At 37.1% G+C, this 23730-nt stretch overlaps 3 protein-coding genes across 5 annotated transcripts in view; 1 reads left to right on the top strand and 2 right to left on the bottom strand.

The window, feature by feature from the left end:
- The window catches only part of myo5b (myosin VB), a 78179-nt gene extending 77504 nt beyond the window's left edge, over positions 1-675 (bottom strand). The window contains exon 1 of one of the 2 annotated variants that reach the window (XM_053478586.1): positions 493-675. In XM_053478586.1, coding sequence (XP_053334561.1) covers positions 493-522 — 30 coding nt within the window. In that variant the 5' untranslated portion in view covers positions 523-675. The remainder of the gene's footprint in view (positions 1-492) is intronic. The other variant, XM_053478584.1, reaches the window with a different exon arrangement.
- Positions 676-1400: 725 nt separating this feature from the next.
- cfap53 (cilia and flagella associated protein 53) lies at positions 1401-9594 on the bottom strand. 2 transcript variants are annotated; one of them, XM_053478940.1, is made up of 8 exons: positions 9430-9594; positions 8125-8354; positions 7832-8005; positions 5999-6302; positions 5575-5793; positions 3930-4146; positions 3622-3724; positions 1401-2086 (listed from the first exon to the last, which is right to left on the bottom strand). In XM_053478940.1, exons 1-8 carry the CDS (start codon positions 9514-9516, stop codon positions 1858-1860), a joined length of 1563 nt encoding a protein of 520 aa, XP_053334915.1. In that variant the 5' UTR covers positions 9517-9594; the 3' UTR covers positions 1401-1857. The 2 variants fall into 2 exon arrangements, with proteins under 2 accessions (XP_053334915.1, XP_053334916.1); XM_053478941.1 differs by having other exon boundaries at positions 9448-9594.
- Positions 9595-10474: 880 nt separating this feature from the next.
- Positions 10475-23701, top strand: chek1 (checkpoint kinase 1). The gene is made up of 13 exons (XM_053478590.1): positions 10475-10639; positions 12132-12199; positions 12285-12508; positions 12595-12659; positions 17499-17568; positions 17660-17848; positions 17943-18047; positions 18658-18753; positions 20043-20130; positions 20220-20388; positions 22884-23015; positions 23130-23231; positions 23333-23701. The coding sequence occupies exons 2-13, from the start codon at positions 12135-12137 to the stop codon at positions 23426-23428; spliced, it is 1401 nt and encodes a 466-aa protein (XP_053334565.1). The 5' UTR covers positions 10475-10639; positions 12132-12134; the 3' UTR covers positions 23429-23701.
- The last annotated feature ends 29 nt before the right edge of the window (positions 23702-23730 follow it).

Genomic DNA, 23730 nt, shown 5'->3' with positions numbered 1-23730 from the left:
AACTTTCTTTCCCAACTTCCATGCATTGCATAGTGTTACAATCTGTAGCTAAAAGGGACTTTAGTAAGACTTGTAACCAAGAGACCAAACATGATGCTACCACCAACATGCTTTATTGAGGGGATAGTGTTCTTAGGATGATAAGCAATATTGAGTTCCTGACAAAAGTAGAACTTGGTGTCAAGGCTACAATAATGACCCGGGTTTATGGAGGGTTTTGGTTATGGTTGTTCTAAGAACAACTTCTCTTATTTGGAACTTTAACCTCTAGGTTGGAGTTAGCCTCTCTGACTAACCCTTTAATTACTCTGACTATTGGACTATTGTGCCATACTTAATACGTGGACTACATGTTTTATATATATAATGGTGCTTTTTAAAATGTGCAATTCTAGGATTTTTTAAAAATAATCATACTACAATATACCACACATCATTACACAGCAACCTGCTACTAGTAAAACAGAAATGAGTATAGACTTCTAGATTTACCTTGCTGTAAAGCTCTTGATCAGTTGTCATTCTGTCTTGATCTTTTTATAAAGATTATACCAGTATCCGAAAATGTTCCGAAAACCAAGTTTCCTTCTTCACATATTTAAAAGCTCATTACAAAATGCAGTTTAGAATGTTGTAAGCGTTAAGTTGGGAGTGAACTAACTATCACACACAGGTTAAAGCCTGCACATGCCTGAGTGGCAATAGGGAGAAGACGGTAATGACATCAGACAAAACCGGTTCACTCCCAAACCACTCCTTTAGCAGGTATGGGGTGTTGAGCTCTTTAGCATGCTTTCTCCAGGACTATTCTAACCTAACCCAAATATTCAAAAAGGTGTTATGCGTACAGTAATCATTTAAGCAAGCATGCCATTGGATAAAAGTCATACTGCAATTCTGTAGTTTGTCTTTAAGACAAACTGTAAACTAAGGATAACTAAAGATATGCTTTTACAGCTGAAACAACTAGGGGTAAAATGACTATTTTAAAATGAATTATTAAAATTATTGCAAATGTAAGGTCACAGTTAAAGAACATCTAAACATTCTCTTACACATTTTTTTTAAGAATCTGTACAAACTAGAGGCGTGACAGTCTGCCTGTAGACGGTTTCATGCTCCTGAGACTGACACTCACAAACATAAAGGTTGCTAAACAAAACGTGACATTATGAAAAGTGGCTCAATAATACATTACTAATAAAAAAGATGACCTTTAATTGCATTGAGAAATGCATAAAGATTGTTGAAAACCTTGATATTGAAATAAGTAACGTCATTAAAAACAAGTCTGTCAAGTCAGACAAGTTTCGAAAATATAGTTGCAAAACAAACTAAGATGCAAGTTAGAAGACAAACTCACGAGACAATCTCTTCTTTTTAATTTTATTTTTCACGTTAATCACAATTCATAGATACTATAAGTATTTTAGCCTGTAAAATACAGTATAATGGTATAAGACCTCACTGAAAATATCTCATTGTGAGAGCTAATCACAGTTTAATAGAAGAGATTAGATTAGATTCAACTTTATTATCACTGTGCAGCAGTTATTATTCAAATCGATTAAATTCTTTTTATATAGCTCTTTTAACAATGGGCATTGTCTGTCAGCTTCACAGAATCAAAGAAATTATGAAAATACGTTCAAAAAATGTGAAGAAGGTCCTGAGCAAACCAGGGTGACAGTGGCCAAGAAAAACCTCCTGAGATGATAAAAGGACCAACCCTTGAGAGAAACCAGACTCAAAAGAAACCCATCCTCATTTGGGTGATATCAGATAGATACAGTAGGTACTGATTTGCACTCATACAGTGTGCTATGAGGCTGATTATAATTATTGACTTCAGCAGGTTTAGTTATTTGTCAGTTGATCCCTTCTTCTTCTAAAAGGGTGAACTGCTCTGGTGTGTGACATCGGCCTTGACAGGATGTCCTGCACCTTCTGATTGTATTCCTCCTGGTACATTCGATTCCTTTGGAGCTCCTGTTCATTCTCAGCTTGCTTGATATCACACAGCTGTTGCCTGTGCAAAATTTGAGCTAACAGACCAGCTTGATAGTCCTGACAAGCCTCCCTGAGACTGTAATACAAAAGAACATTATATTATCAATACAAAGTTTTTCACTTATTGCAAAATCAAGTCAGGAGCGGATCCAAGGCTGGATATGGTTTAGTTGATGCAACACAAAAACACTAAGAACATGGATTTTAATATCAAGAAAAGGGCACCCATGGAAACAAAAGGACATGAAGAGAACATAACACAAAACTAACAGTGTGACCAAAGACCGAACTTAAATCCCAGTGCCATTAGGCATTAACATACTGTAACCCATTTGCACATGATCTTCTGTGCACAGATATACGGTACTGTGCAAACGTCTAGAACCCCACCTTTATTTTTTCGTACTTTACTTCTAAAGAGCCAGATTTTCTTTTTCTTTTTTTTTTTTTTTTTTTTTTTACGTAGTCTTCTTCATGCTTCCGGAAAGACTTTTTGTCACAAATTTTTGTCTCTCATTTCCAGTCCAGTCTCTGTACCTGTCCTGTTTCAGAGGAATGTTTTTGTTTGTTAAGCCACACAGTGACGTGAATCATTCAAGCATAAATAAAAACATCTAACTGAACCAGTGAGAAACAGGTGCAGATGATGATAGATGTTTAGACCGGTGATTATTATACTGGTGATGCTGAATGCTAAGTGGCTGGGACAGTAAGGGGGAAATGAGGTTGCTGCTTTAAATTGGCCTGTAAGGAATTTGAAGCCTGTTGCCTGTTTTTTTTTACTTGATCTACATAATTTAATAAAATCTATTATTATTTTAATATGAAGAAATGATGGGTGGCTCAAGACTCAAACCACTTCGAGTTCCTCAGTGATAAGATTTGCAAGTTAAGACCATGTAGCTAAATCTTGGGCAGTTTTTCTTTTTTTTAGTGCTATTTGACATGAATTGTAGTTTGGAGTAAGTGGATTGTGGAATAGTATACAGTATACATTTTAAACTGGGTTTTAGACATAAGTGAGTTAACAATGAGATAAACTTCAATATATAGCTGGCCATCACACCCATGTGTGCTATACAGCAATACTGTATATATATATATATATATATATATATATATATATATATATATATATATATATATATATATATATATTTATATATATATATCTTTCCAAATCAATATATTAAGACAAATAAGGCAACTTATTCACAAGAAAAAAATAAATGGCACCCTGTAACCATAGGAGGAGTTTGTGTGTAGCGCTTGTTTCTGCGGTAGCCCATGCACTGCAGTGGCTGAGCTGCATTACCACAAGAAAATGCCCTGACCAAATGTAAATTATGCTTGGGACTTTACAGATAAACATAGGGAAATTTGTAAGCATCACAAGTAGGGAAAAGTTCAGTGTTACCCAAACGTATGTAAATCTGATGAGAATTTCTCACTTAGTGTGACCAATGAAAAACAGTTACAAATGCCTATACTAAAAGAATAATCATTATGGCCTATATGTGCACTTGTTTTTTCTGAACACTTCCTGCTATATGAGTAGCAGAGAAAATCAGACAGAGAAAGTAAACAAGATGTGATAGCTCTAATCCCCACCGTGCTTTTTCTTGTTCATCCAGCAGCTTGTTCTCCTGGATGGTTCTATTCAACTCGTCTCTCTCCTTAGCCAGTTCAGCCTGTTTCTGAGCATTTCTCTCCACTAAAAGAATGACAGAAAAAAAAACAGACAATGAAAGTAAGAAACTTGATTGGCCTTAAATCGTCACATGAAGTACTACAGATATACATACAGTAATAACAACATTTATTGTCAGCACCTACAGTACAATGTACCTTTTGTAGTGCTATTCCTTGTTATAGTGATTATATTGAAATATATGGTAAGCATTTATTATGTTCCTTACACTTTTCCTCAATTTGTAAGCGCCGTGTGTCCAGAACATCTTTCATGAGCCGGTCTCTGGCTGCTTTCACCAGACGGTTCTGCTCAGCCCTTTGCTTCCACGTCTGCTGCAGGTCAGCCTCAATCAGCTGCTCCGTCTCTGCCTCTTGCTTTCTCTGTTCCTCCAGCTGTTCTGCAAGGTACTGCCGATACCTGTGCTGCTCTTCACGCAGTTCCAGCTATTCAGAGAGAAAACTTTGCTCACAAAGCATGTCATTCCTGTCATTATGTCATTCCTGTCATTATGCATTATGTCATTCCTGCTTACTTTTACTCTATCAGTTACAATTGGTTGCAGCGTAACTGAAAGAACAACATAACACTTTGACACTCTGTGTGCTTGTGTTCTTATTCAGCCTGAATACCTAACAACCAAAACTGTACTTTTCACTGATCCACTGGTTAGGATTATAGTTATAGTTAGGGTTGTTTCTAGCAATCACATACACACACTATGGGCTTCATGAAAGAAGTGATATACAAAAAACCTTTCTCTTATTTTTGATCATATCCACAGTGTTCTTATCTTGTTCATACACATTAATTCCTGTGACATAACAAAGGTTTTCTTATTTTTTATTTTTTTTTAGGTAAGAGAAAATTCTATGATTTTATACGTGGTTGAGAACACTTAAACCAAATTATTTGTACGGTGTCCAGAAAAACTGAAAAACATAAAAAATGTGTCATACAATGAAATTTAGATTACTATATGCTTTAGGAGAATTTATAATAATTTGATAAATTCATTTGTGGGATAAAGAGATACTATTGGTCAATTGATCCCAAAAACATTGGAATGCTTGTGTGTGTTCTGCTTTTTCACGGCTTACAGATTGCTGATAGTTGCTTTGGCTATCCAGGGCAGAAAATACGTTTTTAGAGATCGCACAGATCGAGTTGATGAGACAGCTAAATGGATGCTTCACAGCATTCACAGCATCATGGATCATTGTTATTGCTGCATTTTTGATTTACCTGTCAGTGTTCATGCCCTGGAAAACTTCCTTTAAGTTGATTTCAAAGTACTTTGATTTCACTACTGCTGTAGTCCTTTATCTTCTTCTTTTTCTTACTAACATTTTTCGGATGCATCTTTTTAATTCTTGTGTTAAGTTTGCACATGACCCAACGTGCACCTACTGTTATATGGTGTTTAGGGGCATTACCTTGGCTAATTACACACGAATCCTATGCTAAGTCTATGCACCTCCAATTTAAGATCAAGTGGGAACAATCATTCAGCTTACCTGGGAAAGAACAGCGTTTTGCACACCTGGTGTTTACTTCTTTTATATTCACATGCTTAAAGGAGAGTCCCACATAGTTTGTTTTCCTCACAAGAACATTTCTTCACTTTCTAAAGTGTTTTTCCTCAGAAACTTGTCTCGCTTGCAAACTCTCTAAAAATTTTATTTTTATTTTTGTAACTTCCTGAATACCCTACTTAGGATAAGTGGCATGGACTAGATGGATGGATGTTCTGCCCATACCTATACAATGGCATAAGCACAACATGTGCAGTAAACATTTCACCACTAAATAATAATGCAGTCATCACTGCTACAAATAAGTGAGTGTGCAGTGGACAGACATTCGTCTCTTACCTTCCTCTGAGACTCTTCTTTTTTCTCATCCTTCACCTGTGTAAGCAGTTGCTCAAGGATGCTCATGTCTAACGCCAGGTCCTCCTGCTGTTTCCGTGCCAGACGCTTCATTTTCAGGCGCAGCGAGGTGTCTAGCTGCCTACGCCAGCTCTCCTGGTTCTGAAGCTTCCGTCTGTGCTCCCGCTGCTCTTCAAGACGAATCATCTCCCTCTGATCTCGCTAAACATATCAACATATCAGCACAGACTCAGCACATAAAGATGACATTAATCATTTACATTATTAATGTTTCATTTTGATGTAACATGAAAGTAATTAAATGATACAGGGTATGCGGTTATAGAAAAGTAATCAGTGATATGGCAGTAAGACATGGAGTTACTGTTACCACACTAAAGTTAACTGTATTCCGAAGACAATGTACCAGTAACTGGGCCTCTTCATCTTTGAGTAGTTTGGCCTGCAACCTCTGTTGCTCTGCAGCCTCCATTTGAATACGCAGGAAAGCCAGCTGCTGCAAGTTATTCTCTCTCTGACGCTGAGCCTTCAGGTTCTCTCGCTGCTCTTTGGCCAGGCGATCTCCTTCCCAGAGCTGTGCAAACAGCATTTCTTCCTCCTGCTGCAGTCGACGCTCTTCTTGACGTGATTGGATCTGTGCAGCACGCTCTGTGCAGATCTTTTCCTGGTGTCGGCGTGTATTCAAAGCCCGCAGCTCATCGCACTGGTCTCTGAAACCAAGAAGCATAGAGAAACCTCATAGACATTTTACAGTGGTAGATCCTAAAATCATTACACTCAGGCATGTGGTATTCAGACTAACAGAAGTCTAAACTGGTAGTCAGTCATACAGTATGTTCACCATTATTCTAGAAAATGACTTCTAAAAGGGCTATTCCGGTCAGTGGCTTTTTAGAAGATTCCATCAGACTTTCATCCCCAACATCAGAAGGCTAACCTGCTAATGAGATGTTTCCATATACCATATTTCTAAAAAATTCCATTTGAAAGGGGCCCACTTTTGTAATATTTCCCACATCAGAAGTCTAACTTGTCTTTAAGATGTTGAAGGTTTGTAGAAGATACATTAAATTCCAAAAAGTACCCATTTTTATAGCATTTCCAACATCGGAAGTATGAATTGCCAATGGGATGTTGACTGTGTTTCTAAAAGATTCCATTTAAAGGACCTATTTCTGTAATACTTCCAAAATCTAAACTTTAACCTACTAATGATATCTTGACCATGTTTCTAGATGATTCCATCTGAAGAACCCATTTTTTTTTAGTATTTTCAACATCAGAAGTCTAAATTGCCAGTTGGACGTTGACTGTGTTTCTAACAGATTTCATCTAAAAACCCCACTTTTGTAGTACAGTACCTCCAACATCAGTTTTTAGATTTTAGATGTTTTAGATTTTTAACATTTTTTGTTTATCTTTTTAGAAGATTGCATATGAAAAAACCACACTTGAGCTATTTAAAACATCAGATGTCTAAACACATAGTCATATGTTAACCAACTTGCTAAATTCCATCTGAAAGGCTATCTCACTTGTAATATCCATATTAAAAGTCCACATATCGGCGGTCGAATGTTCACCATCTTTCTGGAAGATACCATCTGTTAGCCCTATTCCAACAGAATAGTAAAAGCACCAACAGCAGAAACCCAAACTGGTAGTTGTATTCCCACTGACACCTCTAAAGAATTCTCAATTGACATAATGATAAACCTTTCCAGTATGGCTGAAGTTTGTGTAGCGGTAGATGCTAACTATAATTATACAATTATCTTAGCTGTCTTTATAATTTATCAATTTAACATTTTGTCTGATCAAAACTTTGGCGTTTCCATCTCAGTTTTACATTCACTGTGCCTTTTTCCTGTACTGTACAGACAGTAGAGTGACTTAACAACTTAGTGCTAGCATTTTAAATAATTAGCCTCAGTCATTAGACAGTTTCTGCTAGCTGTCATTGTTATCCAGTTGCCTAGCTACTACTCATGACTTAAACTACTAAAACAAGTACTGTATGTTTAGATTCTTGAGGAACGACATCCTGCATTTTGTGATGACACTATAACTATTAGGCAGTGGTATTTCTCATATAACAGTACTGATGCATACCTCTAGTCACAACAAGATATCCTTTCTGGCAAGGTTTCCAAACATTATTTTTGTATTTGTATCTGTTTATAACACATTATCTGTTCATTCTGACTCATGGGTTAACATTCAATTATATTCCTATTACCTAGCGAGTTGATCCAGCTTCTCAGCCACCACCTTCTGCCTCTCACTCTCTCTTTTCTCCCGTAGATACTTTGCTCTCTCACGCATCCTGGTTTCCCTTTCAAGCACTACGTCATTCTTTGTCTCCATCTCTTGCAACAATCCTCTCTCCTCAGATTCCAGCATTTTACGCAGTCTGTATAAAGATAGAAAGAGATGGATGGACTAAACAAATGATACATAAAACTGTACAAATTACCAATTCAATCCCATTAGTTTAACTTAAACAATGTAGAAATGAAACAAGCTAAGTACGCTTCTCTTCGTTCATCGATGCTCATCTCGTACTGTTCCATTGCCTCATTAACACGCTGTTTAATAAGGGCCGACACCATCCTCTGCTCTGTGCTCCTTTCCCAGCGTGTTCTTAGATCGCAGGCATTCTGGTCCTTTGTATACTCCAGCACATTGTTGCGAGCAGCATCTTGTTTCCGTCGTTCAATGATAAGGTAATCTGGGGGTCTGTATGATGGCTGTCTGGCTCGCTAGAAAAGTGATCAGGCAAAAAAAAAAAAAAAGCTTATTGTCAAAGATACAATGCATACATTGTCACAAAAAATGTTGGGCCCCTCAAGGGTGCAGCTCTTGTACTTTTAGTTAAAGCACATAGAAGATGTAGTGTACTGGTGGAACAAGGTACATGATTAGATCTGAAGGACTATATTTATACCTTTGAACTTTTCATTCATTAATCCTTAGTAACCACACTATTCTGAGCAAGCTTGCAGTAGATTGTAAGACACAGAATGCAAAAACACAACAACAGTAGTAAGAGACAATACCATAAGCTCAAGATTAGGAATTGTGTGGTGTCCACAGTACCTACAGCCTTCTCGCTGCCCCACATTACCTTTCCTTTTATAATTAAAATAGATTTAAATAACTAAATAATAAAATGCTCATAACATTTCTGCTTCTTGAGCTTGATTAGATTACTTCAAACATCATTTACTTATATACACTCTATGGCCATACACTAGTATGAAAACCTATCCATCACACATCATATATATGAGTCTTCCACAAACTGTTCCTTTAAAGTTAGAAGCACACAACTGTATAGGATGTGTATGCTGCAGTAATGAGATTTTCCTTCGCCTTCCTTTCCCAGCATGACCATGGGTCTGTACACAAAATACCTTGTGGCGATATAATATAAATATTGAAGAGAGTGTGTAAAAATTATATAAATATAGATGAAAATAAGTATATAAAATAATATATAAATAAGTCACATCTGCAAGGCGTAAATGAAATGCAAGGACTAAAATGTGTTTTCTGTCAACCAGAAAATTGGAAATTAATAAGTTACTTAAGTTATTGAAGTTAATGTGACTCTCATGACTATGATGATATAATATATCCTCCATATTATGAGCTAATTTCTAAAATGTGTTCACTTAATTGCAAATAAATGTGATCTTTAAATAAAATCTCTAAATATTTTCCCCATAGTTATGACCCTACAGATGCGTTTATAGCTCAAAACCACATTTAAGTAACTTTACGTTTTTAATCTAACATTATCTTTTTACATTTTTTATATTATTTTATATTTACTTTCTTATTTGACCATACCACTGCCACTGAAAGAGGTGTAGGTCCGGTAATCTCCCGACACTGAGCTCTGCTTCTGTGTCCAACCATGTCTGATCAGCGCCCTCGATCTGAAATTAAATTGCTAACAGATCAAAAAGAACTTAATAAAAGAACTTAAAATGCGTTCCAGTTTAACGGCTCCTGTTTACGGAACTGTTGCCACGACAACCAAATGTGACGTCAGACTCCCGGACCCTCCGCTCAATAGGGTGTTTAGGTAACATCAACTTTCTATTTCAGTACAGTCAGAAAAAGTGATAATTTATGATATAAGATTTATACAATAAACTAGACGTATAAAACAATTAAGTGTTACACTTAGTTAATTTTACACTTACGCTGCAATTGTGGGTAGTTGTACATTCCAAAATAAGAGTCGATATACCAACTCGAATAATTTTTTTAAAACCTTAAAAAAATTGTGTTGATAGAATTTTATATAACGCACAGCTTAAAAGCTCGATTATTTTTTAATTTATTACTAATTAAAACTAATATTATTTCATTTATGCATATTTGGTACGTGCTCTATCCTTGCCATGGTCGTAGTGGATCTGGAGTGTATTTCAGCAACAGGAGTTAGAAAACACCATGGAAAAAAGTTTTTTTTTTTTTCCCATGTATTTATAAAAAATTATATTATCTTTGGTAGAACAACAATTTTAAAAACGACAACCCAAAGCTATTAATAAACATATTTTAATCACCAATATTATACGTTTATTGTTATATTATCATAATATTATCATATATATCAATGTATAAAGTATAGTAGCAAAACATTTTGTATTAAAATATTTAAGCTTCTGTTTTACTGGATGACTCTCTCTTTCTCTCTCTCTCTAATATATAGCTTCTCTAATTGATTTACTTCAGAGTCTGATATAGATGTAAAGCATCATTTTAAATAAATAATTTGACGCGGAATGTTTAAGGCTTTTATATTGAAAACAACCCAGTCCTAGTGTTATAACTTCCGGCTTTGCAATGCGTTTGTAGTAAACGCGCCAAATTAGTAAAGACGGCAGTGAGCGCTGTTAATGTTAATGAGCAGTACATATGCCTATGTTTTGGTCGTGTAGTTTGTTGTTTGTATACGGTGTCTGTGTATTCGCATGGAAGAACCTCCTGTTATCTGACACTTTACCTTAACGGAACTGGAAATCTGAAGGTAATTTAGTAATTCATTGGAATACAGGGGCTGCTGTGTGTTAACAGTTACACTAAACTTATATGCTGATTATACTTTGTACTTTTATTATAACGTCTCGTGCATCGTAGTAATATGTAATAGTGTGTTTTTATGAAAGTTTAAAACTCAGTCCATGTGTGTTGATGTTACTGTTGAAGACTTGCTCAGTTTGGTTACTGCTAATATAATGTCATGCGACAAAAGTACATTTTCCCCTTAAACTCAGTTTTAATAAATTATACAGTAATACAAAGCAATTATTCACGAAGAAGTGGAAATACTTCTCTGGATGTTGTAGTAGATATTTGCCAGCTTGTACCCTGATTAAGAACAAGATCCTGTAGACATCTGGTCACGTGACCAAAAGAAAACGTAATTCTTCTCCTCGTGATGATGATGATGATGAAGAAACCTTGAATCTGAATCCTGATTGGTCAGACAATTTTAATTAAACTTTTATACCACCAGCAGCTCTGACAGTAGTCCTGGCTGTCATCTAAAACGCACAGGCTTATATCAATGCACACGTTCTAGAATTATAGTTTCCATGGTAACATCTTGTGCACAAGAACCTGGGTGGTAGATGCACCATATAAAAGGTACTTGTTAGGGTTGCACAATATGATTTAAATAATATATAATTGCAATTTATTATTATTTTGATTTATTCATCTTCTGTAGTGTTTTTCCTGTACAGAGTTGCAGGAGACATTAGGCACTAGGTAGGGTACACCGATTAATCACATGAATAGTGTGCCATCACAGGGCACACTATGGGCATTTTGGGAACAGCAGTTAACCTAATCTTTATGTCTTGGGAGGAAACCAGAGTACCAGGAGGAAGCCACTGTGCAAACCCCCCATACAAAGCCACAGTGCTAACCACTGATCTCATTTAGAGGATGTTCGTGGATAAAAAATTTTTTGGATAATTAACTTAACTGAATAACTTAATAAGATGGATTTATTTTGGTCAGTGAGAGAAAAAAAAAACTATTCATGGAAAGAGTTTCAATTTTTAATGCTTTGTAACATTCCGAGATAAAGCTGTAGCTATAACTTTTCCATAATGGAAAAAGTATTTAGTAGTCAGGAGTTTATACTTTGCTGTTTCTTAGTTACATAATCAGCTGTATTGTGTTAAATACAAGAGAGAGGAAAAAAAAACAACCGGTGAGAAAAATGACTTTATAGGGTTTAAGTGGATATTGAATATCTATTAGGCTTAAATTAATAATAGAAATAAGCATAAACATAAAGCAGTGACACATTGCATTGCTAGAAAAAGAGGAATAAAGCACTTTAGGATGTGTTGGAAATTAAGACTTTCTGTGCAGCTGCTTCATTTGGTTAGTTACCAATAACAGGACATCAAAAAGTGCTTTATTTTCTTTGATTATTATATCAGAATGATAAAACCCTTTTAAACTGTCTGCCTGACCTCCTTACCCTGTGCTTTGGATTTGTTCAGATCATGGCGGTGCCTTTTGTTCAGGACTGGGATCTGGTGCAGACTCTAGGAGAGGGCGCATATGGCGAGTGAGTATCAACCAACGCATCCGGTATCCAAACCCGTACAACACGATCATTGTGCTCATTTTACCCTTTGACCTCTGCCTTTCAGAGTCCGCCTGCTGGTCAACAGGAAGACTGAAGAGGCGGTGGCAGTAAAAGTTGTGGACATGTCCACTGCCAAGGACTGCATGGACAATGTGAAGAAAGAGGTGTGCGTGCACAAGATGCTGTCCCATTCCAACATAGTGCGCTTCTATGGGCACAGAAGCGAGGGCTCCATTCACTACATCTTCCTGGAGTATTGCAGTGGCGGGGAGCTGTTCGACCGAATAGGTGAGGACAGGTGTGTGTAGGTGTGTGACATGGTGTTAGGCTGCTTAACGCACAGCTGAACACACAACTCTGACCTCTTGTTACAGAGCCGGACGTGGGGATGCCGGAAAAGGATGCGCACAGGTTTTTTCAGCAGCTAATAGCTGGAGTGGTGAGTTTGGCACTTTTTTTTTTGATGTATGTATATATAATATATATATATAAATGAAAAAACTTTTGTAACATCAGATGTTATTACCATCGCCGCTTTGGACTGTCCAAAAAAAAAAAACAGTTTTTTTTTGCTAAAAAAAAACAGGTGCTTTCACACCTACATACAGGTAGTGATGTTACTATGACACAGGAGCTCCGAAGCTTGTATCAAGCAGGAGGGGGTGTCGAGAAAATGTGGCCTCGTTTCAAGTTGTATGTTGGTTTAAGCACTTAAGTAAAACGCTTAATTTTCAAAGATTCAGAGATGTTGATTATGTGACAGTGCTGCTTACAATGTTACGATCTTGTTGCTACACAAAATCTGTCCACTAGATGGCAGTACAATGAGCTCATGAATGAACCTTATGTTGAAATTATTGGCTGGGAAGCCTCGACACCTAAATGTGGCTTCATCTGGCCATCTCTACATACAGGCATACAGTAATAAAAGGTTGGTACGTTTGGTACGGTCTGGTATTGAGGTAAGAGTAACTGCTGGCCCAAAACCCACACTCAAAACCAATCACGGGAGCTCTTCCAAAAAAGAAAACACATCTGTGAACATCGCATTTTAAGCAACGCTGTCTCCTTAGTAGTATCTAAGTCGTTCCGAATTGCTTTGTAACGCAAGCAACCAGCTTCTAACATAAGGCTGAATCCCAAACCTTTCTCCAACTGCTAAACAAGGGCACTACTTAATGTGTGGAACAAGGGATTGTACACTCTAGCACACTAATGCTATTTGGGATTCAATCCCAAAACAGTAGAGACATCAATAGAAACTTGCCAGATTTACAGGACCATCGACCACCTTCATGGTTTATTCTCTTGACCTTTTTGGTACATAGTACCTGTTTAGTGCTAGAAGGGTGTGTGTGTGAAACTGAGTTTTTATGCCATTAAATCAGAACTGAGAATAAATCAGTCTCAAAATGTACATGCATTACATGTTCTTGCAGTACAATGCATTGCATGCTCTTTAGTCTTTAAACTCTTGCATGCAGAGCGTTGAGACTAATTAAGCTTCAATCCTGTGTTATGTACATAAACGAAACATAGTAATCAGCAAAAAGCTTCTACACAGCAGGAATATACTTAATGTGTGCAAATAATGAAATCTGCGAGACTGACTGTGAAGGGAAATCTCGATCATGCACAGGCCCCAAGTTAGTTAACAAGGCATCATCTACTTCTGACGAAGGATAAGAATTATCACACAATTATCATGCACATCTCTGTATAGCAAAGTCACAAATTGTGAAAAAAACTATCATACAGTAGAGTAGGACAAAGCCTAGTCTGAAATTGTGATGTGTAGTGTATATGATCCTTCGCAACACACTGTTTCCTAGATATGCTTACAACCTCACGAACTTATTACTAATATTATTAAGAAGTATAAAAAAAATCATGACAGTATTGGTATCAGCAGTAGGGATGCACCGAATGTTCGGCAACCGGAATTATTATATAATAATATATAAGTAAAAAGGCCGAATAAATTTTGCCGAACAATGACGTTTTTAATGACGCGATCAAATAGTAACCCGCGCAGAGTGAGAGGCGCGCGCTTTATGCAGCAAACATGTCAGCAGTGTGGAAGCACTTTAAAGTGTCAGAGAAAGAGGCAAAAACGCCGTTTGCAAACACTGTTCTGCTGAATTGTTCAGAGGGGGTGCATCTGCAAAAACGTACAGCACTTTAAGTTTAATTTATCACTTAAAATCAAGACACCCCGAACATCATGCAGAGTACGAGAAAGACACGGCGGTGGCTACGGCAACAGCAGCAGCGAATCCACATTTTTTGCACTATTTAATGCACATTTGTTGTTGTAGACATACAGAGTTACATTCTTTTAGCAGTCAGTTATAGCCCTAACATAGGCTATTCAAGAAGGGGGGCTTCAAAGATGGCCAAATAAAAATATTTTTTTATTTTACTAATTTATTTATTTTAAGTTATATTGTGCTTTGTTTGTATAATATCTGCTGGAATGTTAAAAAAAGTGTTCAGTGTTAAATAAATATTTTGAAATTGTATTTTTGTTATTTGATTTATTTTTCTGAAAAGCAACACAAAATAGTAAAAAGCAAATTTGTACTATTTAATAAATAATTAATATAAATTGACAAAATAAATGGAAAAAAAATGCGAAACACCGCGTTCGGTATTCGGCCTTCGGCCAAGGATTTCATTATTCTTCGGCTTCGGCCAAGAATTTCATTTCGGTGCATCCCTAATCAGCAGTGTTCTTTTGATACCAAGACAGTTTAAATCAACAATTCTTTTGAACTTGCAGTTTTGGAATAAACTTGATTTAGTAGCAGTAGGGTGCAACTTGATTCACATGGGAACTGTAAACACTCCGATGTGTACAGTAGGTGTTAGACTTACTGGAGTGAAGTGTTAATGTATTAATCGATACATTGTTTCAATAATGAATAGATTAGTTATTAAAGTAGTCGTTTGTTGCATAATTAAATAGTACTAATGCTTATTCGCTCAATTATTAAAAACAAGTACTTAATAAGCCTAAAAACTTTTTCCTAACTTGTCATGTCATTTTTACCCTGATCTACACTCCAGTCCAGTAGATGGTAGTATTGCTCATAACTTAAAAAGAAATAAATGAATAATTAATCCGAAAGAGAATTGTGTGTACTTCGAAGATGAAATCTGTTTGTGTTTTTTAGCATAAGGTGGTGTGAGTCTTTACAGTTTTAGATCATTTAAAGGTCCCGTATATTACTATTTCTTTAATAAGTCAACATTGTTCTCTGGGCTTCCCCAAAGTGTCTGTTAATGGTCCAGCTGAAATACCACTCAGCTAATACACCTTTCATAATCTTTTTCACTTTTGCTCCTAAATGCACTTTTTCAGTGTCAATGTAATAAGATAAAATAAGATACTGCTGAGCCATACCCTACTGGAGAACAGCCGAACAGAGCTATAAGCCAGGGAAGATATGCTTCTTATGAGGTCATAGTAGTGTAAAATTGCCTGTTTCAAGCACAGTACTGTGATGAGCCTTAATAAAACATTTAAATGATGCAAACATTTTAAAGAAGACCATACATTCATGTATGATGAGCCCGGCCAAGTTAACTTGGTCATACCACTGATATCTTATGGCCAACTTGTGGAAGATCTGCATCTGTCTGTGGGAGCTGTACACACAAGCGTTTGAGCACCACTTACACATTACAGGAACTTGGCTGGGAGTGATTTCCACATCCCGTTATAGTCCTGACCTTGCTCCAAGCCACAAGTTTGAGTCATTTAATGATTTCTGGGTAAAGCAGGGCATCCGATCAGGACTCCCACATACTGAGAAAACTTACTACTTTGATAGTATCCAGGCACAAGTGACATCCTGGGATAAGTGCATTAGTGTAGCAGGGAATTATATAGGGATATAAGGCTTTTAATATGGATTTAAAAGTTGATGAAAAAACACAGTAGCTCTACAGAATTGCGAGGCTAGGGGAATACCCATAATGATCCGCCCAACCCCCCGTTTAACAGGAAGTAAGAAGCCATGCTACGTTTTTAAAACTGCAGTAATGCTGACTACACTGAGCAAATTGTAGTAAAGTGGCAGTTATGCATTGCGAAGCTGTTATATAACTCCATTACCAGTACAGTGCACCATTGCATCAAATGAAATCTAAGATTGCATCCAAACTGGAGCCGATAGGAGCTGTTTGTAATGTTTAGAGCCGTCTGCTGCCTGAACTGCAATTACAGTGAAAGCATTGAAAAGCCATCCCATTCCTCTGACTGATTTTATCACCCTTTATGCTGAAACAGTTCTTTAGGAATTGAGAGAGTGCCTCTGTTTCAGCTAGAGAAGGAACTAAATCCTGTGCTGGGAAAAAATGTCAACAGAATCCCGAAATGAACTTAACCTTTTTTTATGTTACAAATAATAGTGCTTTTTTTTGTGTGTGTCAGAATCTGTAGAATCTATTTGAATAAACTTTTAGAAAAGAAAAATGCATTTTTTTAATATAATGTCCTGCTTCTCAATAGACTTTGTTTATTTGTCAACAAGCTTTTGTATTCCCTCACTAAAAATCATTTTGACTGTTGTCTTTACTTCTTCATCAGAAGTGAATCTTCCTCTTTGTAGGGCTGCTTTTACACAGCTGGAGTCTGATGGAGCGAGATCATAACTATAGGGAGGACACCTCGAAACAAAGTTTTCGCAGAATGTTGACCGAGTGTCAAGTGTACGAGTGCATTGTCATGCATGATTACAACGCTTTTGGCTAGTAGTCCTCTGCATTAAATCTGAAGTTTAGGCTTCAGCTCTTCAATAAGCATCTCACTCTAATAAGCTCTGCTGATTGTTGAACCTTTTTTCCGATAATGTTTCAATCCTGGCCCTTGAGAATCCCAGAAAATTGTGAGCATCAATATTTCAGCTGGTGGTTGACTTTTGAACTTTTTCTTCGTCAGGCTTGTATTGATGAATTCTTGTCTCGTCACCAGTAATGATTCTTTTTAAGTATCATGAGTAATTTTGAGTATCAGTCAAAATTTTGTTTGCAAGTATCCAAACATCTTCTGTTTGTTTCGGCAAGTGGCGCATCCACTTTTGCTCGCACCGCAGATACAAACGACTGATGTAACATCTGCACAACAGCGATCGATAACGTTGATAAGACAGTGCAGCCAATATAATATACCCGGAGTGCGGAGTCCTATACCAAGTATATTTTTCCTGGGAAAAATGTTATTCAAATCCTTGTTGTATAATGCACATTCTTATCATCTGCTTTTTCTTCACAGGAATACCTCCACAGTATCGGAATCACACATCGAGACATCAAGCCAGAAAACATTCTGTTAGATGACAAAGGTGATTTTGATTTATAATATATTTATATTATAAATAAAATGACTTGTATGCATTCAGATGCTTGTTCCTAACTGATACTTGTGTTTCCCAGACAATCTGAAAATCACAGATTTCGGACTGGCCACCATGTTCCGGCACCGTGGCCGCGAGCGTAAGCTGGCCCGTCTGTGTGGCACTCTGCCCTACGTGGCACCAGAGCTCATGTCCCGTTCCGAGTTTCACGCTCAGCCTGCAGACGTCTGGGCCTGCGGGATCGTTCTGACCGCCATGCTGGCTGGAGGTGAGGAGATCGTGTGTTAGGTTGTTGAGTAGAGGTAGAGCCTGCAGCGTCTGTCTGCTTGGGTGTAACTAATAGATATTTGGTTTTTCCACAGAGTTGCCGTGGGATCAGCCAAGTGAGAGCTGTCAGGAGTACTCTGACTGGCTGCAGAAGAAAACCTACCTAACACCGTGGAAGAAAATTGATTCCATGCCTCTTGGTAACTGCCAGTAGAATGTTGAGTTTTAGAATGTTATTTTCGGTTTCGGGTTAGTGGATGATTGGACGGTTACTTCATGTTTTCAAAATAAAATGCATTTTCATGTCTCGCCATCTTATATTTAATTTTTTTCCCATGTATTTTATTCTAGTGCTTCTCATTTAGATATTTTTGGCTTGTTTCTCTGCCTGCTTTCTTTTACAGCTTAAAATGGCAACATATTGATATTTTCAGTTTATGATATTTTCAGTCTGTGGCGCGTTTTAACTCGGTTATCTATACTGCAATTCTTAAACTGGAACACCTTTAGTATAAAGCGATGCGAATGTTGAACTCCTAACCGTATTTGGATGGGATTAGAGAGCGTGTGTTCTCATTGTAAATTTGCCATGCCCTGTGGGCTGTACATTTTAAAATAAATATACATTCCTTCTGTCTTGAATGCCAAGATTCAACTCACTTCTCCTGCATTTAATTCATATCCATCAAAATGCAAGTTTTATTACAGCGTAGACACTTTTTTCCCCCTAATGTCACTCCAAGAAGAAGTTGTTTAAATAAGGCTGTATTTCTTTTTATTTATTTGCAATTTGCTCTGTCTGATCTGTAGGTCTGTTAACTAAGATACTGCTCCATAGTCCTGAGGACCGGATCACCATTCCAGAGATCAAAAAGCACCGCTGGTTCAGCAGGAGCTTCAAAACAGGTCTGGGGTTCATTTTATTTCAAGGTCTCTTGGTTCTTAGATCTTTTTTTTTCATGGTAATGTGTGCTGCAGTAATGGAAAAAAACAACAAAAAAAACATTTTAGGTCTTGCATTCTGTTGTGATTAAAAATGCTATCTAAAATGGGCCCAATATTAATATTAATATATTAATATTATGTATTTGTATTTTCATTGTAAAGGTTTTTTTAGAAAATTTTAGAATAGCTAGAATTGAATGCTTTCATCATCATTGCATAGTAGTACAATGTTTAAGCTGTAGTACCCAATGGTGCTAGAAGTATCACAATATAAATATACAGTACTGTGCAAAAAAAGTATTGAACCACTCCTCATTTCATCATATTTTTTTCCAAAGTGCCAGACTTTCTCGCATTTTTAATATAGTCTTGAAGAATCGTTCTGCAGACTTCCTGATGGACTTTTTGGCTCTGGTTTTCAGTTCAGTCCCTGTACCTGAGCAGTTTCAGCGGAATCTTTTTTTTTTTTTTTCTCCGTTTTACAAGCCCCACAGTGACCTATGAATCATTCAAGCATTAAAAACCATCTAACCTAAGGCATGAACTAGTGAGAAGCAGGTGCAGATGATGAGGCTGGTAGTTAGTGTTTGGAACAGACGAGAGGGGAAATGAGGTTGCTGTTGATGTTACATAAACAATGATCAGTTTTGTAACTGTATCTGTAGGCACTTCGCAGCCTGTCACAGTAAAACATTTTTCCCATTTATTTAATTGAATCTACATAATTTAATTAAAATTCATATTAAGGAATGAGTATTGGTTCATGACTTATGCACAATAGTGTAGGTATAAAAGTGAAGCCATGCATTATTATTGCACATAATATGTCACATGACACTAATTGCACACAGTGAACAGGGACAGTAATTGCATGTTTTCATAACGATTAAAATACAAAATTGTTTTACATTTAAATGAGTCATTAAATATAAGAGCCAGTCATGTTCCAGTGTCCAAGTGAAATGTGTAGGAGTTTGAATCTTTCTTTCAGTAACACTTTCATCCTGGTCAGCGTCACAGTGGATCCAGAGTTTTTTTATTTATTTATTTATTTTTCAAGTTAATCTTGAGGATATTGCAAATGATAAATTATTTTATTAATTAATATTAAATAATACATTTTATGGAATTACTTGGCAGTAAAATCATACAAAATTTTTTTAACCTATGATTTTTACACTAGTGAGAGTCAAACGTACTGAAAGCGTTTAGCAGGGTGACTCGTGTCATTTCTTTTGTTTTGACTGCAGGGGGAAAACGCCAGGCTGACGTCCACGGCCCGTTGACCAAGATGCTACGCTCTGACTCGGAGAGATCTCGGCTAGCACGAACGAACAGGTTTGTGGTTAAGCACACAAACTGCATAATTTACTTATTTACCCAGCTGTCCAAGAGAATAAGCATCACGTGTGTGGGTGTTTCCCCAGTGGTGAGCGGATGCAGATTTCCAGCTCTCAGCCAGAGCCGCAGGGATTGTGGGAGGTCAAAGACGACGTGGTACACACGGAGGGCGCTCAGGTCAGCTTTTCCCAGCCTGCCTGCCCTGATCACATGCTATTAGGAAGCCAACTGCTGGGCACACCGGGCGCTAGCCAGGTAATAACACTTTACCATATGCTGCATTTCTCTGAGGCTGTTTAAAACAAGAAGCATATGGCATCTGAGAGTTTTCACCACAGTTTCACCTTTTAAACACACACCTTTTTAATAAATCCTACGGTTCAATTCGGTTGATTTAGGGTGCTGCAAATATTTGCATAACCTTTCCCATGATTTTTTTCATTATTATTTCATTTCCCCTAGAGTATTTTACTTTTATTCCTCATGGACAATCTGTCTTTTCATAAGAACATGAAAATTATTTACACATGGTAAAAACTCCATATTTACTTCCAAAACTTGCATCTCTTAAACCTGAGTCTTGCATCACTTTATTTAGGGTTTTGTATAAATGGCATTTATGGCACAATTTAGTAGAACATATTTTTAACAAGATATTTCATATTTCAGATCAAATATAAAAAAGATGTTTTGAAAATGTTTTTTCTGACTACATGTAGTCTAGCTAGCCAGACCAGCTCTTGGTTTCATCATCTCATTTACTCATTACTACTATTTAGTGTTTTTAAAAAGTGATCTTTAGTACTGTATATATATTTCTGTTAATCTTTTTAAAAAAAGATAAGCAGAAATCTTTTTGTTAATCACTACCGAATCCTTTAAGACAGAGACCTGAAAAACCACTGATTCAATTTGTTTCCTGTTCTTTATTTCTTCTTCCTAAATCCTGTACCTAACTGAATACATTTCTGAAACGTAAAACTCGGCTTAGTTCAATCATTCCTGTATAGTGTAATATTTAAAATCTTGTTTTTATTATTATTTGTAAGGGTTCAATCTGAACTGTCCCTCTTTTTCAATTTTTCAAAGGAAATGATGTTGAACAATAGTGTATTGAGTGAGTATAGTGAGACAGAACAAAATAAGTTTTTAATATTGTGTGCAGGAGCAAATTCAGTGAATATCTCATTGTGGTCCGTAGCTGTCAGTTCTGCAGTTAGACCGAAAAACAAAGGACTGACTGTGTAATTCTACAGCACTGATTGTGCCTCATAACCCTATTCCAGCTAATCAACAACAAGGGTGTTCATGCTCATTGAAGTTTTATATTAATATTGGACAGCTAGCCCAAGTTGGTAGTGATGCTTACTTGAATTTGGGGGCGGAGCTTCTGAATGAGCCCTGAAGGTAGCTACTGAGTTCGAATATTAAAAAAAATCTTTCTCCAGCATCACTGACTCTCCTCTATTAACATACTGTACTTTGATAAGCCATAACATTACAACACCAAATACTATGCATGACACTGTGTAAGTTCCCCTTGTGCCACCTGGGCAGCTCTGCCCCCTTGGAGCATGACTCCACAGGACCTCTGGGGCTGTGCTGTGGTAACTGGTACCAGAATGTTGGCGGCAGATCTGTAGGATGATCTGCGATACAGGGTGGGGCCTCCATGGATTAACCCTGTTAGTCTGGCGGATAGCATGAGTGGTTCAGATTGGGATCTGTGGTGTTTGTAGGCTGCCTTGGCATTGGTCGCCTTGGACAGTTTTCCTGCTAGATCCTGTGCACAGCAGGATTTGGTGCACTGGATGTTCTGGTGTGTTTCTATCATGGCCAGAACTGACTTTAAAAAAAAAAACATTTTTTAAGTAAGTTGTGTTGCATTGGCTCTTTTCTGGGATCAGATCAGACAGCCTGACCTTTAGTTTCCACAGTCATGGATAAGCCTTGGGCGCCCGTGATCGTGTCACGATCAGTTTACTGGTGTAAAATCAATAATCAGTGTTAATGTTACAAGTAATCTAAGTTAAATTGGATTAAACACGTTGATGCTCTCACTGTGGTTGAAATTTGTAATTTGTTTAGATTTTGAGAAATAGAACCAATTAAATTGCTTAGAAAATATCACCAGGCAAAGACTGGGCATTTTTGTGGGCAGGGGTAAAAATGACCAAAATGATCATGTCATCTGTCAAGACTTGACTCTTAACTAGTTCAAGATGAAACTTGGTTCTGTTTGCCGTTGTATCTAGATTTATTTGTTTGTAAAAGTTAAGCAATAATCACAGCAGGGGCAGCTGGAAGCTAAACTGGGCTGAACTTTTTCTCTCCACACATCCTGCCAGTGTGTGGTTATATTGAAGCAAAAGCACCTATTTGACATTCTCACCAAAATGTGAGCTTTAGGCAAGCTGTTAATGCACGTCGAGTTAAAATTAGATTTGCGCTACATAGCGACACTCTTCCTTCAGTGGACTCCGAGCCATTTGGTCAAAGTGGTTTATAATTTAGTCCATTCTTCAAACTAGGCTTGTAATGGAGCACTTGACATCATACAAACTCTTCCATGGAAATTAGCTTATTTTCTAATGCATAAAAATTCAAATGATATTATCTTATCCAACAAAGTCTGCACTTTTTCCAAAGCTTTCATTTGAAGGTCATTATAGCCGGTCCTACAGCTGTTGCTGCTTCAAGTCTTTACTGATGCCTACAGAGCTGTCCTGACAGAACTGTTTATCCCACAGAACCCATGGCAGAGGCTGGTGAGAAGAATGACCAGATTCTTCACTACCCTGAAGGCAGAGGCGTCCTGCACGGCCATGCGGGACACATGTGTTAACCTGGGCTACACGTGGAAACAGAGCTGCACCAACCAGGTACTATACAGATAATAGAGAAGTACTCTAAATTCTTGGTGGTTTGATTTATAAAGGGTTACTTAAAAAGGGTTTCACTGCTTTTTTTCTTCTTCTTCTTTTCTTTCTCTCAAGGCGACGGTTTCTACATTGGATCGCCGTCACAACAAACTGATCTTCAAAATCCACTTCCTGGAAATGGAGGAACGTATTCTTGTAGATTTCCGACTATCAAGGGTAAGCAGCAGAGTAACCCTTCTTAAGCAGATGCCTAGATTATTGTGTATATATACTTGTTTTAAAGAAAACTCAAAACTTTTTTTTTTTCTTATTTTCAGGGTGATGGTTTGGAATTCAAGACCATATTTGTTAAACTCAAACAAAAGCTGTCAGACATAATAAGTAACCAAAGGGTTCCTTTAGTTTTTACATGATGACCTAAACCACCCAGTGTTGATGATCTACACATCTCCGTATTACATGTTTTGTTTTTTTCCCTTACTTGCTACACTAGTTTTCAGTGCTTCCATTTTATTAGAATGAGTAAGAGAGGAGAAAACATATAGGTTTGTAAAGGCTGTTTGTTCCTGTTCTCCCCTTCTTTTACTGTGAAGTTTTAAGACTTTGTTCTTGTTCATTTGTTTTCAAGTTTTATCCTGCTGCTCCTGTTAGAAAAAGCTCAGAATAAATGCTATTTTCAAAACTGATATCTTTTACTTTGTTTTTTTAGATTTTA

Source organism: Clarias gariepinus, chromosome 19 (assembly GCF_024256425.1).
Source record: "Clarias gariepinus isolate MV-2021 ecotype Netherlands chromosome 19, CGAR_prim_01v2, whole genome shotgun sequence".
In the NCBI taxonomy this organism is placed as follows: domain Eukaryota; kingdom Metazoa; phylum Chordata; class Actinopteri; order Siluriformes; family Clariidae; genus Clarias; species Clarias gariepinus.
The sequence above is the reverse complement of the archived record's forward strand: the minus strand, read 5'-3'. Positions and strand labels throughout refer to the sequence as shown.